This window comes from Danio rerio, chromosome 13, assembly GCF_052040795.2.
Source record: "Danio rerio strain M-AB ecotype USA chromosome 13, GRCz13ab, whole genome shotgun sequence".
Lineage (NCBI taxonomy): Eukaryota > Metazoa > Chordata > Actinopteri > Cypriniformes > Danionidae > Danio > Danio rerio.
The window spans coordinates 50412501-50432575 of record NC_141033.1 but is presented as its reverse complement, the minus strand read 5'-3'; the positions used below and the strand labels follow the sequence as shown (position 1 = coordinate 50432575).

The window sequence follows — 20075 nt, the reverse complement described above, 5'->3', positions numbered from 1 at the left end:
ATAATGAACTACCTCAAGACATGGGCAATTTATAATCGCAGCAAACTTGGAAACGTTTAAAGCGTTCAAGAAGATGTCCAAAATCTGTACATGCATTGACCCAGAGACTGTTTAGCAGCATGTCACTGTAGAGAAGATGACGGATGTTTACTGTATGATGACCGAAATGGTCTTAAACAGCCAGCAGGCACTGGACATCAACATGATGTCAGATTGACATTGTACTCTAATGTTGCATTTTGTTGAAAATCAGGTTGAAGCCAAAACTCAATGTCAGGCCAACGTCAATGCCCAATGTCTAACCAAAAATCAACCAAATATCAACATCTAATAATGTTGAAGCCAAACGTTGTGCGGACGTAACCATGATGTCTATCAGAAGTTGGAGTTTGGTTGCCATACCTGATGAATAAATGTCAGTATTCAACGTCAATAAGATTAAGATGTTGTCTTAACGTTGAATTTTGGTCACTGTTTAACAACCTAAAATCAACCAAATATCAACGTCATTTAAAGTCGTTATTGGACATCAAAATAATGTTGTCCCTAAACGCTGGCTAGACATTGAATTTTGGTCACCCAACATCACAACCTAAATCTAACCTAATATTAACATCTTATGACGTTGTGTGCCTGCTGGGCAATAACTAGGCCCACACGGAATCTGAGCACGCAGAATTCTGCAGATTTTAAGCCAATCATTGATTCTGTTTATTTACTTGTGTAAATGTGTGTAAATCTATATTTATTTAGTTTTTTGTTTAATTTCAGTAATACTATTAACTAATATGTAAATGTTTATATAATTTATTCACAATACAGTTTGTAAAGTAATCTTTTGTCTCTTTTAGTAGATGTATTATATAGAAGACTTGATTTGTTTACCAAATAAAGTGGATTTAACTGGATCTGCACTGTAAACATTAAATACAAGTTAACTTATAATTCTAAACAACTTTGAGAGATACGGACACTGTCGACAATGTTAGGCGTTTGTTCTAGTTGCTTAGATATTGAAGGCAAAGAACGCAGTACGGCACATCCAATGAGCGACTGCCTTCATCAACACTTTTTGACACTTATACTTTTAACTTGTTATAAATATACAAACATTTTTTATTTTATTTTAGTGATTAAAATATATATTTTTTGTCAAATCATTTTGTGGCTCAAAAGTATCGGTTCAGGCACCAATCTGGCACCGATACCGTTTTAAAAGTATTGATTTAGCACCAATATTGAAATAACCCCAAACGATACCCAACTCTAGTAGCGAATAATTAATTAATTTGTTTATTTATTTATATTGTATTTATTCACAGAGGTACATATGAGGTCAGAATTATTAGTCCTCCTAAATTATTAGCCCCCTGTATATTTTTCCCCAATTTCCGTTTAACAGAAAGACGATATTTTTATCAACACACTTCTAAACATAATAGTTTTAATAACTCATTTCTGATAACGGATTTATTTTATCTTTGTCATGATGACAGTAAATATTATTTGACTAGATATTCATATTTTTCAAGATACTAGTATTCAACTTAAAAGGCATTAAAAGGCTAAATTAGGTTAATTAGGCAAATTGGGGTAATTAGGCAAGTCATTGTATAACAGTGGTTTGGTCTGTAGACAATCCAAAACAAATATAGGTTAAATGGGGCTAACAATATTGACCTTAAAATGGACTTTAAAAAAAATTAACAACTGCTTTTATTCTAGCTGAAATAAAACAAATAAGACTTTCCCCAGATGAAAAAATATTATAGGAAATACTGTGAAAAATTCCTTGATCTGTTAAACATCATTCGGGAAATATTTGAAAAAGAAATTAATCAGGAGGGTTAATAATTTTGACTTCAACTGTATATTATGTCCCACTTCAGGCTTCCATAGTAAGACACTGCCGGTGATGCTGTTGTGTAAATCTGTAAATGAACGTTTCAAAGTGAAATAAAAGTTTCTCATGCTCTTGTAGAAAAGGGACAAGGGAAGGATGCACACTGAATAGGGAACGTGTCAGTCAGAACACAGTTCATGCACAGAGCTCTTCTAATGACCAAGTTGTGGTCTGACTCATATGCAAAATATCTAGATCGGTGGGTGCGAGGACCAGGATTGAGAAACTCTGCCTTAAGCTAAAAGATGACTTCACATTTTTAAAATCCCATTCTACAAAAGTCACGTTACCTGATTTCACTGATTTCTATGTGAAACTGAGCTTTGTGAAGAAAAGGTAGCGGGATGTGATGCAGTCATCATTTTTTCAGAATAGATGTTTTGTCATAAGTGCTGGAGGCCAAAATCAAGATTGCATTTAGATTATTTTGTCCATCAATCCACTCATTCATCTATCTGACTAACCGGCAGATAGATAGACAGATAGATAGAAGGACAGACAGATGGATACACAGACGGATGGACGGAAGGACAGAGGGATGGATGGACAGACAGACTGACGGATAGATAGATAGATAGATAGACAGACAGACAGACAGACAGACAGACAGACAGACGGACGGACAGACGGACGGATGGACGGACGGATAGATAGATAAACAGACAGACCAAAAAAAATGGACAGACGGACAGACAAATAGACGGACAAACAGACAGATGGACAAACAGACAAACGGACGGACGGACGGACAGATGAACAGACGGACAGACGGACAGACAGACAAATAGACGGACGGACGGTGAGACAGACAAATAGACGAAGGACAGATGGACAGACGGATAGACGGACGGACAGACAAATAGACGATGAAGGACGGACAGACAAATAGACGATGAAGGACGGACAGACAGACAGAAAGATGGACAGACAAACTGACAGACGGACACACAGATGGACGGACTGACAGACAAATAGATGGACAGATGGACGGACAGACAGACAAATAGACGAAGGACAAACGGACACACGAATAGACAGACAGACGGACGGACAGACAAATAAACGAAGGACAGATAGATAGACAGACAGACAATCAGACGGATGGATAGACGGATGGACGGACGGACAGACAAACAGACAAATGAAGGACAGACAGCAGACAGACAAATAGACAAAGAACGAACCGACGGACGGACGGACGGACAGACAGACAGACAGACAGACAGACAGACAGACAGACAGACAGACAGACAGATAGATAGACAGATAGATAGACAGATAGATAGATAGTGTGAGCGTCTGCTAGAGGGAGAATCTAGTTTTCAGCTGAACTCCAGCAGGCTGAAGGAAACAGTAAAAACTAATGACCTCAGTGTCTTTTATCTAGCAAACAAGAGCAGCTGTTTCATCTTAGAGACTGCAGCTAATTTCCTCACAGCTGCTGAAGTGAACTGTTGTCTCACCATGTCTGTGGAACAATCCTGATAAAAACACTGCTCCGAGCCACTCACCAGAGCTAATAAAACATAAATGCGTGCATAAGGGCCATCTACTTACTACAAAGTCTATTGAGGATGTTTTCTCTTATTCCGAGCACCAAAAAACAACCTAATTATTCCACAACAGGTGTGTGGACGGATAAAGGGACGGATAGACGGATGGACAGATGGATGGATAGATGGAAAACAAGCAAACACTTTTCTCTTATCTTACTTTACATGGATTTTTTATTTAATTTTTGTAATTTTGTTTTTGGCTTTTTTGATCAGCCTTTGCTTTTAAAAATGTCAAGTTAATTTTTTACCTGTAAACATAAATACAAAATGCCATTTTTATTGTTTTATATACATTTTTTGTTGTTGTTAATGATTCAATAATATTTAAAAATATGATTTTTATGTATTTACTGGAAGTTTTTTTTTTATGTTTTTTTAATGCTGTATTGTTTTTATGTTCTACTTTAACCATGAATGATGATTATCCTGGCTGCGAACACAAAGTAAATGAGAAATTATAGAAATGATGTTACACCACCAACACTAAAACAAATAAAACTGCAATAACTCAATCATTCATTCATTCATTCATTTTTATCATCTTTTTCGCGGGGGCAGCAGTCTCCGGAGAGAACCCCAGACTTCCCTCTAGCCAGACACTTCTTTCAGCTCCTCCGGGGGGATCCTGAGGTGTTCCCAGGCCAGCCGAGAAACATAGTCCCTCCAACATGTCCTGGGTCTTCCATGAGGTCCCCTCCCAGTGAGACATGCCTGGAACACCTCCCTAGGTAGGCGTCCAGGAGGCATCCTCTCAAGGCATCCTCTTGAGGCATTCTGTCGAACCCTCCATGAACCCCCACCTTATCACTGTGGAGGGGTTTGAGTGCCTGAGCGATCCTTAGAGTTATGTTGTTGGGCCTAATTTCCTTGTGGGGTCTCCAAAAGCAAAAAAGTCCCCGGGGGGGACAGGTGCAGTTCCAAAACGCTTTATGAGCGAAAAAACATCAAGGACTGTGACACTGCCCGGTATGTCGCAGCCAGGACCCCAACCTGGAGCTAGGCCTGGGGTTGGGGCTTATATGTGAGCACCTGGTGACCAGGTTTTATCCCAGGGAACCTGGCTGGGCTCAGCCTGAAAGAGTGATGTGGGACCATCCTCCTGCAGGCTTGCCACCTGCAGGGGGAGCCGTAAGGGGCCAGTGCATTGTAGAATGTGTGGTGGTCCACGACAACTGACTGCAATAGTTATTGTATAATAATGACTCTGCATTATACACTAATAATAATAATAATAATGAAAACGTCAAAGACGGTGGCACGGTGGCGCAGTGGGTAGCGAAGTCACCTCGCAGCAAGAAGGTCGCTGGTTCGAGTGCCAGCTGTATGTGTGTGAATGAGTGTTTCCCACTGCTGGGTTGCAGCTGGACGGGCATCCACAGCGTATTACATGTGCTGGATAAGTTGGCGGTTCATTCTGCTGTGGAGACCCCTGATTAATAAAGATACTAAGCCGAAAAGAAAATGAATGAATGAAAACGTTAATTTAAAATCTTAACATTTAATATAAAATCCAAAATATTCTTAAATTGTAAATCAAAAAAAAAGTTATTAATAATATTTTGAAAATACGACCTGAAAGCTGCGACTACAGATCTTTAAATACTAGCATGAGTGGTACAAGTGTCAAAAAGTTATGAGCGAAAAATCTTGTTATGAGCGACTTTTTCTTAGATTCAAATGCAATCACTAACCGTGTTTGTGTGTGTCCCGTGTTTAATTGTGACATCATATCCTTGCAAAATTCCATTCAGCTTGTCAGGAGGCGGAGCTTCCCATCGGATTATCAGCATGGAATTGTTTAACTGAACAGTCAAGTTTTGCGGAGCCTCTGATGGAACTGATGAGAAAAAAAAAAAGCAGTACACATCAGGGTTATTGTTGTAAACTAAAAATTAAGCTTACTAAAAATCCACTATTGGAGTTAAAGTAAAATAAATGATAAAACTTTATGAAAATACATTTAAAAATGTAAAATAAGGTAAAATTTTCACCATTTTGTTTAACTTGAAGTGCTAAAATAACTACAACTAAAGACAAAAAAATATATAGAAAATGCTTAAAAATAAAATAAAAATAAATTAATAAAGATTTTAATAAATCTAAAACTTCAGAATTAATGTGAAAACAGAAATAATATATACAGTTGAAATCAGAATTATTACATAAACAGCCCCCCTGTTTATTTTATTTTTTTTAAACAGAGAGAAGATTTTTTCACACATTTCTAAACATAATAGTTTTAATAAGTCATCTCTAATAACTGATTTATTTTATCTTTGCCATCATGACAGTAAATAATATTTGACTAGATATTTTAAGACACTTCTATACAGCTTAAAGTGACATTTAAAGGCTTAACTAGGTTAATTAGGTTAACTAGGCAGGTTATGGTAATCAGGCAAGTTATTGTATTATTGTTATTGTTATTGTATGTATGTATGTATGTATGTATGTATGTATGTATGTATGTTTGTATGTATGTATGTATGTATGTATGTATGTATGTATATATATATATATATATATATATATATATATATATATATATATATATATATATGTATGTATGTGTATGTATATATATATATATATATATATATATATATATATATGTATGTATGTGTATGTATATATATATATATATATATATATATATATATATATATATATATATATATATATATATGTATATGTATGTATGTATGTGTATGTATGTATATATATATATATATATATATATATATATATATATATATATATATATATATATACACATACATACACATACATACATACATATACATACATATATATATATATATATATATATATATATATATATATATATATATATATATATATATGTATATGTATGTATGTATGTGTATGTATATATATATATATATATATATATATATATATATATATATATATATATATATATATATATATAAATGAAAATATAAACAAAAACAACAGTATATAAAAATACAATAATAAAATAAAAACCTTAAACTTTAGAATAAATGTAAAAATTGAAATAAAAAAATTATTATAATTTAAAATATAAAAAAACATGATATACAAAAATAAAATTAACACAAATATAAAACACTAAAAATATATTTACAAACATTTTTAAAAATAAAATTAATTAAAAATATTATTTAAATAAATCTAAAACTTTACAGTTAATGAAAAAAACAGAAATTAAAAAATAAATATAATTTAAAATAGAAAAAAAAGAACTACAGTATATACATGAATACAATTATTAAACAAAAATAAAAAATAAAAACAAAATAAAAATTACAGAATTATTGTGAAAACTGATTTTTTTTATAACAAAAACAACAATATATCAGTGATAATAAAATAAATTGATTTCACATTGACTGTTAATCATCTCTCAAGCATGATGCAAATTATCGACCAGAGACAAATGGTTTAGAAGTCGATAAAACATTTTTATATTGCATTATGTAAGTAATAAAGTATGAGATAAACCGCAGTGCTTATCTTTTAGGAATCCAGAGGAAATCCTTCATGAACCCAACCCAAAGGAAAACACTACAACTAGTAGCTTTAGGCATGGGACGATAAGCTTTACCTTGGTTTAAAAAAAGCCAAGGTTTTAAAGCTGTTAAAATTTTCTGTTATACTTTTCCAAGGGTATATGCAAAGTTTATTTTAAACATGTTTTTATAACTATTTTATTTAGGTTTTTATGAGAACAGTACAGAAAAATCCACAATATATTGCTTAAGAGTAATAATATTTAAATAAAAAAAAAGAGAACTGCTTTTATTTTAGCCAAAACAAAACAAAAAGACTTTCTCCAGGAGAACAAATATTATAGGAAATAAAGCGGAAAAAATCCTCGCTCTGTTCAACATCATTTAGGAAATAATTAAAAATGAAAAAAAAAAAAAATCTGACTTCAACTTTATCATTAGCTCTAGATCCCAGTGTAGCTGCCATTACGCCCAGTCTTTGCCACTATATCTGTGTTTTTGATGAATTAGAGAGTGTTTAGTTTGTGTCTCACCGCCCTCAGTGGTGTTACTCTGCACCCATGCGCTGGGTGGCGACGGGCCGATCTCATTGCTGCAGGACACACTCATGTTGTACCAGGTCATGGCCTTCAGGTTGTTGATCTCATACTGGAAGGGAGGCACTGCAGTGCTGTGAGCAGCTGTAGGGCTGCCTGCACCCTGGAGCTCTCGGACCTACAATACATCACAGAGACCAATCAGGGTTTATAGCAAAAATTCTATCCAAGCAGCTTATTCATAGGGTGCTTTTCACAATGATTATAGTTCCAAAGCAGCTTTACAAAAAGCCAAAAAAAATGTCGATCATCAGTTTTAGTTGTGCTTTTTTTTGACCAAGCGATTAGGTTAAAAATGTGATTTAATGTATATTTTATTATAGCTTTTAATCATGTGTGCTTTGCCACATTTATGTTTCAATATTGTTTTTAGCATATTTCTTTGGAGTTTCAATTATCACTATTATTGTTTTTAAGATCTCAAAACTCTTCTGGTAGTACCTAGAATAGCAAAGTCGAGTAAAGGAGGTCGAGCCTTCTCCTTTATGGCTCCTACACTCTGGAATAGCCTTCCTGATAACATCCGAGGCTCTGACACACTCTCTCAGTTCAAAACTAGATTAAAGACCTATCTGTTTAGTAAAGCATACACTCAATGCATCACTTAGCGGGTTCCACACAAGTTTCTACATCTTGTTTATATCCACTATGAACAGCAGCTACGCTAATTATTCTCTTTATTCTCCATTTCCACCTGGGGATACTCATCCTGAGGTCCTCAGATTATGTGGAGTCACTGATTGGATCTAAGACCAGTGAAGAGATGATCCCAAGGTGTCCATATCCTGGACCAGGCCGTATCCTGAGCTGCTGCTGCACTGATGGTCACGGGGGAGTGGAAAGCATGAGACTAATTCCAGTGACGCTCCAAGGACAGACGAGTCTTCGCTGAGGCCAGCTTCCAGCCTCCACTGCTGAGACTGCAGCTCTGCACAAGACTTTTGGCCAGCAAAGAAATTAAAATGGTCGTGCCCAACTGAGTCTGGTTCTCTCAAGTTTTTTTTCTTCACTCTCTTATTGGTGAAGTTTTTTTTTCCCTCTCCGCTGTCGCCACTGGCTTGCATGGTTCAGGATCTGAAAAGCTACTCATCGATGAATTTGCTCTTCAGTGTTTGAACTCTCAGTAATGATTTTAAATCACACTGAACTGAGCTAAACTGAACCGAACTTAAACACTAAAAACTGAACTACACTGTTCCAGTTACTATGACCATTTATGTGAAGCTGCTTTGACACAATCTACATTGTAAAAGCGCTATACAAATAAAGCTGAATTGAATTGAATTGAATATTAATAACCATGTTAACCATTTTAACTTTTAGCTCAATAAACTACTAAATTATTAATCTGGATAAAAAGTTTTTTTAGGTTTTAGTTAATTTAATAGTTCGAATTAAAACAAAAATACAAACTGCGAATTTTTTTTTTAAGTGTTTATTATGCTTAATATCCTTTACAATAAGGTCCCATTATTTAGTGTACAGTTTTAGTTCTCATTCTAGTTCACATTCTCAGTTCTTGTTTAGTTCTTATTCTCCTTAAAGTGCATTAACTAATGTGAGGATTTCAATAGTGCATTAGTAAATGTTGAACTAGGGTTAATGGTTCATGTTATGCCGAGTTCAGACTGCATGATTTTAGCCCTGATTTTGACTCGCCGACAGGTTTTAGAGAAATCGCTGGCAAATTGGTGCTCATGCACGTGAGTGACAATCACACAATATGAACTATCAAAGACACGATCTGAGAAAATCTCCAATGAGTCGCTGATGTCCATGAGATATTTGGCGTGCTAAATATCTGGAGCTGTCAGCGATTCAAATCATGCCGTGTGAAATGAGATTTGACTGAAAATACCATCAGCGATCGCCTATAGCCAATGAGAGAGTAGCATTCACTTGTGTTTGTGTACCTGCAGGCCCGCAGGAGGTGTGGGAGAAGTTAAAAGTGCTCATTTTCGGTTTATTTGGACCCAAGAAATGGAGGAAAAACTAGTGGAGATTTGACAGGAGCACCCGTGTCTATTTGACGTTTCATACAGAAAGTTAAAAAAAGAAAGTTCCCCCTCTGATGACAAAGGGAGAATGTCAGTCAAAGTGTTTCTGCAGACTGTTTTTATCAACTGTGATTATAAAAAATAAAATTTAAACATTTTTATTATTAGAAGCAACACATGCTGCTGCCACAAAACTGGGTTTAAACCCCTTATAAAAGTGATTTTTGCATAATAGATCCCTTTTAAAACTTTTCTTTTAAGGTTTGAAGTTTAAACAATACCTCTACTAACAAAACTTCTAAACAACAACAAAAAAAAAACATCTTTCGGAGCTGAGCAAAACACTATGCTCCTTTCATCATATAATGCTGATTCTGGTGTGCTTTTACCGCGATGTAGCAGATGCTGAGAGGAGAGAAGCCGTCGTGTCCTGGAGTCCAGCTTAACAAGAGTTTATTCGCCTCTCGCTTCACCACTGTGACCTTTGACACTTTCTCTGGAAGCTCTGAAAACAAGGAGAAGGAATGTGAAACTATAGTCTAAGAGGTTTGATGGAAAATTTTAAAGCACAAAAGAATTTCAGTGTTAATTCTTGGACTATTTTGTGTTTGTTACTCAGACTATTACAAAATATACATAAATATTTAATTGAACTTATGGTTAAGCATAGCATGAAAAACATAGACTTTTAAATAAAGAAAATAATTTAATAACAATAGATCATTAATTCAATAATTAATAAAATTATATTTTAAAAATGAATAAATACATATTAATTATATATAAAAAATAAGTATAAAAATAAATAAATAAAATCAAAACAAGAAAAACATTTAAAATAAAATATTTAATAAATATAAAGTAAATATAAAAAATGAATAAATAAAACAAAAATAAACAAATAAAATAAATCCAATAAAATAAAACAAAATAATTTAGAAATTATAAATAAATATAAAATAAATATAAGTAAATAAGTATAAAATAAATATAAAAATTAAAATTAATAAATAAAATAAAAATAAAAGAATAAAAGTAAATAGAAAAATACAAATAAAATAAAAAAATAATGAATTAGTAATTAAATAATTAATAAAACTATATATTAAAAATAATAAATAAATAGAAAATTAAATAAAATAAATAAATATAAAAATAAATAAAATAATATTACATTAGAAATTAAATAATGAATTAAATTATATAAAAAATAATAATAAATATAAAACTAAATAATAAATTAATATAAAAATAAATATATATAAATTAAATGTAAATAAATAAAATAATAAATAAATGTAAAATAAATATGAAAATAAATAAAAAACAATAAAATAATTAAAATAAAATATAAAATAAATACAACAATAAATATAAAAACAAATAAAAAATAAAACAACAAAATATTGTTCCAATATTTAATGAAACAAACTCTTAGGCCTTTGCCTTTTATGTTGATGTGAGCTTCTCTGGACGCGGTCAGGCCTTTCTCATTGTGAGCTTCACAGCTGAACTGAGTGGGTGCATCAACACCTGCAGAGCAGAAAAATAAAACACTTTTTAACTTCAGTTTGCACAAACTAAAACCTTTATCAGTTTTTTGCCCTCCTGGAAAAACACTGACGCTCCGGAGTTTTCAAAACTAATTCAAAAATAATTCTGACTTCAACTCAAATATGCACTGTAAGGTCAAACGCATGCAGGATTGTGTAACTTTCACCGCCAGCGTGTGGCACAGTACGAGTCTTTCAGTGCCACTCCATGCCAACACTCCAGTCCCACTCGGACACCAGCACAACCATAATATCCCTTTTGTGCGAGTGCATTTCTGCTCATGCTCAGAGACGCACACACTGGGGCTGAAAGGAAACTATTTGTTTGCTGGTGTGCATGCTTTTAGTATCTCCAACTGTCAGCAGACTAAAACACCACACCGGCTTAAAAATGTGGGGAAATTAGACACATTTCAATAAGAGCTGGTAATATTCAGTACGCAGCAGGAATGATTATGCACTGCAAAAGTATTAGTTGATTCATATGTTCAGTATTTTGTGATACACAGTTGTTTTTGCATTTATTTAGGGTGGCCAAAACAGAAAGAACTCCTTTTCAAAAATCAAATAGACAAAATTTGGGCCATCTATATATAAGAAAGCAACAAAAAGAAACAGATTATAAGTATGTCTGTGTGTCAGGAAGAATACGCTAGATTTCTGACAGCCTGTAATTATTGGGTTTGGAGATTAGCCATGGGAGCAGACTCTGCATTTACATCTGAAATCACTCTGGGATGAGGTTTACAACAACATTACCAAAAGAGTAGCAGAAAGAGCAATGCTTATTACACTAATGTACCAAGGTAAAACCAACATATTCTTTAAAAACCTTAAAGAGGAGCTATTATGCCCCATTTTACAAGATGTAATATGAGCCTCTGATGTCCCTAGAGTGTGTATGTGGAGTTTCAGCTGAAATTACCACACATGTAGGGCTCTATTTTGACGGTCCATGCGCAAAGTGCAAAGCGCAGGGTGCAAACGCATTCAGGGCGTGTCAGAATCCACTTTTGCTAATATAAGGACGGAAAAATCCGCTTTTTGGTCTAAAACTGTTGAGCTTATTCTCTTAATGAGTTATAGGTGTGTTTTGAGAATAATCCAATCTTATCTCCAGTCTCATCTCCCATTCCCCTTAAGAGTCAGTTGCGTTGCGCCATGGTGCATTTGCTATTTACATGACGTAAAGTAAGTGTAAATGGAAAAACTGAGCCTTTGACTAGCAAGAAAACAGTTAAAAAGAGCATCTGCATCTATATTTGTTTCAAAGCTATTTCTAAATTCAGTTCTAATTTTCAGCAAACGAATAAATGAACAATAATAACGAAGTGTGCTCAAAAACTGAGTTATATCCTAAAACACATGCTGTGCCCCATATGGTCTAAAACCTGACAGGTGGGCAAATCTAAGCTTGTTTTAATAAAACAAATATAAATATGCATATAAAAATAATACTGCTAATAATAATAACATTATACAAAAGCAAATTGTTATGAATGAACTGAAAAAGCCTTCCGAGAAGAAAAAGGCATGAAGGCAGTGTTTATTATATTTATGTAGGCTAGAAAATAATATGTTTTGTAATATTTTAATCCTTTATATTTATATCCTATATATAACAATAGCTAAAAATAGCAACGCGAAAGCAATACACCTCAACATGCCTCCCCTTTTTTTGAGAGCGAATGCATTTGCTATTTAAACAGTGTGCTGCAAAACGCCAAGCTGAAACTAGCAGACAACAATTGCGTCGCGCCTTGTGCCACATTGCGCCAGATGATAGGGCCCGTAATGTTTTATAACTCATATATATATATATATATATATATATATATATATATATATATACACACACACACACACACACACACACACATATACAGTATATATACATACATTTTTTTTAAAGAAATTGCAATTTGAGATTTTTAATTTAGCACCTGGGGTGCGGTTCCCACACAACAACATATAACTCGTGGCTGAAATATCATAGTACGATGCATCATTTGGGAATGGGAACGATGTAGTGACGAGTGTTTCCCAAAGCTGTAGTTGCTCTGTCATTTGAACCACGTTAGTTGTAACGTAAACCACCTATAATGATGCTCTAAACGGGGTGGAGTAACTACTTTTTTAGAAAAAGAAAAAGTTAATTTCTGGTTGCAAATTTTATTGTTTTAAACACACAGGCATTTAAAAAAAAATTTGCTTTGGGAAAAACATGCACTCTCTTTCCATATTAATTGAACTGTATGTAAACGGCAAATATAGGGTCTGAGTTTCCTTTACAAATATTAATGAGAATATTCCAAAACATAAAACCATTTAGCTAACAGGTATTGTAATCTCATATATAAATTATACAAATCATATAAATCGTTAATGGTTGTAATTTTCAGTAGGGCATGTATTAAGAAATGAAGAAAAATCCTACTTAAAAAAATTATTAGAAGTAAAAAATAAAGTAAACTTAAAGTAGAACTAGTATTCTCATTATAAACTTTTTATTTTTATTAATATTATTATTATTACTATTATAAAGTATGATATTGTTTATTTATTTACTTTTTAAAAAATCTACTTTTCCAACTTTGACACATTTAAACCACTGCAAAAAAATTTCTTACCAACAGGTCCATGTCATATACAGTACAGTACATTTCTTTTAAAAATATTAACGTATGCTATATATTTTGTTTTCACAAGCTTTGGAGACAATGTAAATTCTGCTATTAAATTATAGGTTACCTACATAGGTCATGAGCATGGCTGCATTCAAAATGGCATAAATGTTTTCAAAGTGCACTATGAAGGGAACGCAATTGTCAAAACGAAGATTGGTAAAAATCAACTGTTCTAGAATACTTTGAAAGCAAATTACACCTAAGAGAGGTGACCTTGAGCTTTTTTTTATTATTCTAAGTTTAAATGTTGGAATGTTCGAAAGGAATAGGGCATAGGGAGGATAACAAGAAATAGAACACAACCAGAAACTATGTTTCTAACTACAGCTACAGAGGTGTAGTTGTAAGCGTACAAGTTTGTGGCTTAGTTTGAGTATGTTCGTTGGAATGATGGATTTGGAAAACGCCAAATTAAGACGATGTTCGTAACAATGGAACTTGCGACATTAGTTGGCTAACGATGGTTTTTGGAAATGCACCCCTACCCAATCAGCAGTAACTGAAAGAAAGAAATGCAACTTCTTTATTTTAAATCAGTTAAGTCAGTATTAAGTGTCAACAACTGCTTACAATCAGATCGAAACATAAATGGAAACATATTTGCTGTAGAAGCTGTGTTGTGGGTTAAATGAACTCAGCATTCATGTGCACTTTTTTTTAAACGTGAGCCGTAATTACTGGCTATAGTCCCTAAGATGGGAAACTTCATTTCCAGTTCTGACTAGTTCCCTTTTAATGGAAACACACATCACAGTGTCCAGAGAATGAAAGAGAAAGAAAGTGTCTGTGTGTGCATTACGTAACGCATCCATTGTGTGGAGACGGACAGTGAGGCTGAGCTCAACATGGAAAATCAGAGGCTTCTGTGTTCACATTGTTTGAAACTCTTTCAGTAAGAAGTGGACTTTAAAGAAGAAATGCATAGGCCAAAGTGTGATTTTAATGCCGTCTTTTGGTTTATTAAGAATATTAAAATTCCTTCCTTGTCCTCATTTGTAAGTCGCTTTGGATAAAAGCGTCTGCTAAATGACTAAATGTAAATGTAAAATGTAAATGTAAAATAAAAAATACGCTTCACTGATCATGTACACAGACATCACCTTTATGGAAGGACACTATATAACTGCAGGTTAAGTACAGTGAGGGAAATTAGTAACACATCACCAGAAAACATATGTATACAGGTGCTGTTGACTTGAATTTTTTCATGGATGTTGCTAACAAGCAAGTAAATCCATATATCCAAAGAAAACCAATCTAATTAGTTTACAAGTGAAGTTATGTGTAATAAAATGAAATGACACAGGGAAAAAAGTATTGAACACATGAAGAAAGGAAGGTGTAGAAAGCAGAGATGTAAAAAGTACAAGCGACGCAGACTTAAGTAAAAGTACAAGTGCTCTATCAAAAAAGTTACTCGAGTAGAAGTTGAAATGCTCTCTAAGCACCATACGTAACTGTAAGTGGAAGTACTAAAGTATGCAACATTTTTTGTACTTAAGTATTGCAAGTAGTTTATTTAAAAAATTACTAAAGTACTGAAAGTAAAAGTACAAGTATTGTGTAATGTAGTTATTAAAGAAAGCAGTCAGAAGACATCATATTGGTTTATTTATGTTGAATCTTTTTTGGGGGTAGGTGATTAAGCAGAACGAAAAGAAACATAGCTTACGATTTATATGAATGAGGATACTGTTTTTCTCTCGCGCTTGAACCACAGATCTGACAGATTATAACAGCTTCAACACACATCTTTCAAAGTTGTGTCACAAAAACAATCTGTGATCCACTCAAAATGCTATTGAAACCTATCTTCGGATCGCAAATTACCAGTTGTAAATGCTGTAAACAGAAGTTCTAAACATTCTACCGAAAGACGCTGGTCGCTATGGCGCCCTCCATCCAGCAGCCAAGAAAAAGGTCTGTAATTGTAACGAGTATCGGTGTGAATCTACACTGGTCTCACAGTTTGGTTCGGTTACAATTATCATGCCATCGATTCGGTTCAATTCGATATCTTGGTGCATCTTGGTGCATTGACGATGCTTTCCATTCATAATTAGATTTTTTCTTTACAGGACAAGATTTTTTTTAATTTAAAATCTATAAATATATTAATATTTCTATATTATTTGTAATACAATTTTGTTCTTTAATACAACAATAAGATATATGAACTGTTTCAGCTGAAATTACCACACATAAAATGTTTTACAACTCTCTGAAACTGACCCTTTTAGGTTTTGATCCTAATTGTGCTGTTTTGGTTCAAATTCAAATGACATTGTGCTCTTTACAAAAGAGGGCGGAGCTACAAATGCATGTGCATCAGCATAGTGGCAGATTTTAAAAAAAGACTAACTTCCTATGCTAATGAGGGAGAGATGGTCACTAATGGGCGGGGCTTTCCCACTCTGATGACACATAAAAAGGGAGAATATCAATCAAAGTGTCAATCACACCATTAAAGCCTGGCTATATTAACACTGTCGCTGAACAACTGTGTTGAAACACCTTATAAAAGTGATTTTGGCATAATAAGTCCCCTTTAAAATAGCAAGCACATAGTATGGTGCTATCTATCTAAACAAATAAAATGCAACCTAAATTTCAGCAAAAGCTGCAAATTCTAATAAGTCTAAGATATGTGTTTTTTTATAAAGTTAAGCACAGCACAGCATCTGCACACAGAACACTATTGAGGTGGTTTTCAGTGTGTCACAGCGGCGGTAAAGGTGATAGATTGCCAAATACCATTCATCTTCACAAACTTGCAACGAGATGCACTCATAAATTAAATTTAATTTATTACAATTATAACTGTTGTAAAATTAACACATTAAATGACTGTCCATAATAACACAGGTCTATAATAACCAAAATAATGGTCCAGCGTTCTCAACAGAAATACTTCATTTATTAATAATTAGTAGTAATAACAACAACAACAGTATAATAATAATAATAATCTGATTATTATTCCTATCATTAAGCTGTTGATATTTATATTATTAATAATAATTATAATGGTAATAATAATAATAATAATAATAATAATAATAATAATAATGATAATAATAATAATAATATTAATAATAATAAATATTATATTATATTATATATATTAAATATTATATTACATTTTTTCTTTTTTTAATATTTCCCAAACGATGTTTAACAGAGCAAGGAAATTTTTACAGTATGTCTAATAATATTTTTTCTTCTGGAGAAAGTCTTATTTGTTTTATTTCGGCTAGAATAAAAGCAGTTTTTAATTTTTTAAAAGCCATTTTAAGGTCAAAATTGGAGTCAGGTGATTGGCTGGGCCATTTTACAGCTTGATTTTCTTTCTCTGAAAGCATCTGAGAGTCTTCTCGGCTGTTTTGGATCATTGTCTTGCTGAAATGTCCACCCTGGTTTCATCTTCATCCTCCTGCTAATGTAGATGTTGGACTGAAGCAGCTGATATTCATTTACACTGAGGAAGGGCAGAGAGTTGCTGAAGAACTACTGAGAGATTTCAGCTGCTGTCTGGGCTTTTACTACCTTTCTACCAGAGATGTATAGTAACGAAGATGCTTTCAGAGAAAGAAAATCAAGCTGTAGAATGGCCTAGCCAATCACCTGACTCCAACCTGATACAAAATACATAATAAAAATCAGATTTGATGGACGAGACCCACAGAACCATCAAGATTTTGACACTATTGAAGTCAATGAGCAATGCATGTGACTTCATTCTCCATATTAAAAAAAAAACCTTGATCCAACTACAAGCTTTCCAACTTTTTATCGGTTTTATATTTTCTAAACATGAATTGTCACTGTTTTAGAGCACACTAGCTTACAGATATCCTAAAAACTAACTGTACTGATGCTAACATCTAAAGAACTTTGTAATTTCATGAGACCTTTAAGTCAGCTCTGTCCTTTGATCTGGGTCTAAAATAAAACACTTGTAACTGCATCTATATTTACCTTCATTGTACTTATTTATTTATTATCATGTAAAAATCTTTTAGTTTAATAGGTAACTTTGTATAATATATATTTAAAAGAATGTGAGGTACAGGGCTTCACCTTAGGTCTGATCGTTGACTCTTCACAAATCTCTCAGCAGGCTCCCGGGGCCCCTAAATGAGCCTTTTGTTTGTGTGTGTGTGTGTGTGTGTGTGTGTGTGTGTGTGTGTGTGTGTGTGTGTGTGTGTGTGTGTGTGTGTGTGTGTGTGTGTGTGTGTGTGTGTAATATCAGCACTGCTGCTTTAAAGCACCGGCTGAATAAACTTTAACCATAAAACTCCTGCTTTCACAATAACTTAGGTTTACGCTTGTTGCCAAGAAACCGATTACCATACCGAGGAGATTAACCACAAAAACATTTAACCCTTCACTGAAACCATGAGCAAGAGCTAATCTCACTGATACCATGCTAGGGTATTCCAGAAGGGCATTTTAATGTAGTTGCTATGGGGCTCTGAGTGGTTGCTAGGTGGACCAATCAAGAAAAAAATAGGGGGGGGGGGGGGGGGGGGGCTGTAAATTTATATAATTTACATATATTAATTTGTTAAATATACATTTTAATATACATGAAGAAACAGAACACACTGAGACCAACTAAATCCAGAAGAACTTTGGCAATGTCTTTAAGATGCTTTAAAACACCCACCAGCAATGCTACCTGAAAAACGATGTCCAGTGTGGTCGTAGCTTTGATTTGGGTAATACAAGTTAGTTGATAAATAAAATGTATTTATGTATTTGAAAGCGTCCTCAATTAACTGTATTTTACAGTGCCTAAAACTTTGAACAGTACGCTGTAGGGTTGGATGACGTCGACCAATTTGGCATCATAGAATGTCTAATGTGAAACATTGCGATGGATGATGGCATCGTCATCGCAGCCGGTGAATTAATTATTTATGAATAATTAATTAATACATAACGGATGAATTATTTGTAGCCTACTGTTTCAACTACCAGACCCGCATGCTCTTTGTTTTACCTATAACCAAATCATAAATAAATAGGGTATATGCCGAGCTAGTGCTGTTCCCATGCTGATACACTTCCGGTGACCTGTTATTGTGAACTTGTTCTCATTTTATACAGTTCCTTATACAGCATCGATGTTGTAAAGTCATTAAAATACATTCAGTAAACAAACTTTAGCATTTATTTAGTTGCTCAAGCGTAAAACGAGACAAAAAGCCGTTTACTTGCACGCGCCCGTCAGAATCGGCAGGCTAACGCAGAAGCTCCATTGAATATACTGGGGTAAAATCTATGCTCATAGTATAAAGATATGGCGGAGGGGAATGTAATTTAATGCAGTGCTTCTTGTACAATCTGAGACCCACTTTAAATCGGATATCACTCAGCTAGTGGAGATCGCTGATTTTTAAAGAAAACAGACCTTAAACGCACCGGATTTTGCATTGGCATTCAATTTGCCGGAAGCGCTTAACCCAGGTTACTGGCAAATTAAAAGTCCTATTAGCATGCTTCGGCATATACCCCATACAGACAGGTTACACACAAATTACCACCTGTCAATCACTTTTTCCGCGAGACTCTGCCATTAATAGGTGATCTGTGTCATTATAATGACGTCAACAAACTTGTTTGGTAAAAAAGATGCACAACCAACAGCAACCAACCAACAGTATCTAAAGTTTCTGCTAAAACTACACAAGCATGAAAGCGAAAGAATATAGCAGTAAACAGATGCTGTGACAGGTTACCTGATAGATTCAAAAGACCCAAGAGTCGTTAGATAGAGACAAGGTGAATTAAATATCATGTTTAACAACTATAGTGAGAGCCATCCAGCGGTACATCCTTGATAAACTGTCTGACTTGCACTGCTCTCTAGGGTTTTGTGCTCAAAGCACAAGCTGACTGCCTGGAGCTCTGACGAGCTCATATGTTGCAGCCAAGCGGCAACCTCCCGCTCTCCCTCAGGAAGCCAATACGGAAGTAACTAAAACTGCAATTCATCCGAAATTCCGCTAGTCCTGGCCGCTCCTGGCTCCAAAACAGAGCAAATTTCAATTGAGCCCACTGTTAGAATGGCCAACTTTACAGCAGAAAAAAAGGTGTTTACAGCCTGCTACAAAAAAAGATTTTGGTTAATACAGCTAATATTACCCTTCATGACAAACTGTGAGGGGGTGAATTTTTTTATAACTCATCCGTTTCCTTTATATTAAGTTATATAAAGTTTGCATAATTAAGGGAGTGGCCACTTGAGTGACAGTTAGGTCTC

The 20075-nt window shown here is 34.1% G+C and overlaps 1 protein-coding gene across 4 annotated transcripts in view; it reads right to left on the bottom strand.

Moving 5' to 3' along the window:
• The window catches only part of mertka (c-mer proto-oncogene tyrosine kinase a), a 65251-nt gene that overhangs the window by 24307 nt on the left and 20869 nt on the right, over positions 1–20075 (bottom strand). For 3 of the 4 annotated variants that reach the window (XR_015506428.1, XR_015506427.1, XM_087279820.1), the window contains exons 5-8: positions 11014–11100; positions 9957–10072; positions 7508–7688; positions 5151–5296 (exon numbers count right to left, since the gene is read on the bottom strand). Coding sequence is in view for 2 of the 4 variants with exons in the window: in XM_087279820.1 (XP_087135946.1) it covers positions 5151–5296; positions 7508–7688; positions 9957–10072; positions 11014–11100 (530 nt within the window). In the remaining 2 variants the exon portion in view is untranslated. Of the gene's footprint in view, positions 1–5150; positions 5297–7507; positions 9419–9491; positions 10073–11013; positions 11101–20075 lie in introns of all 4 variants that reach the window. The other variant, XM_087279821.1, reaches the window with a different exon arrangement.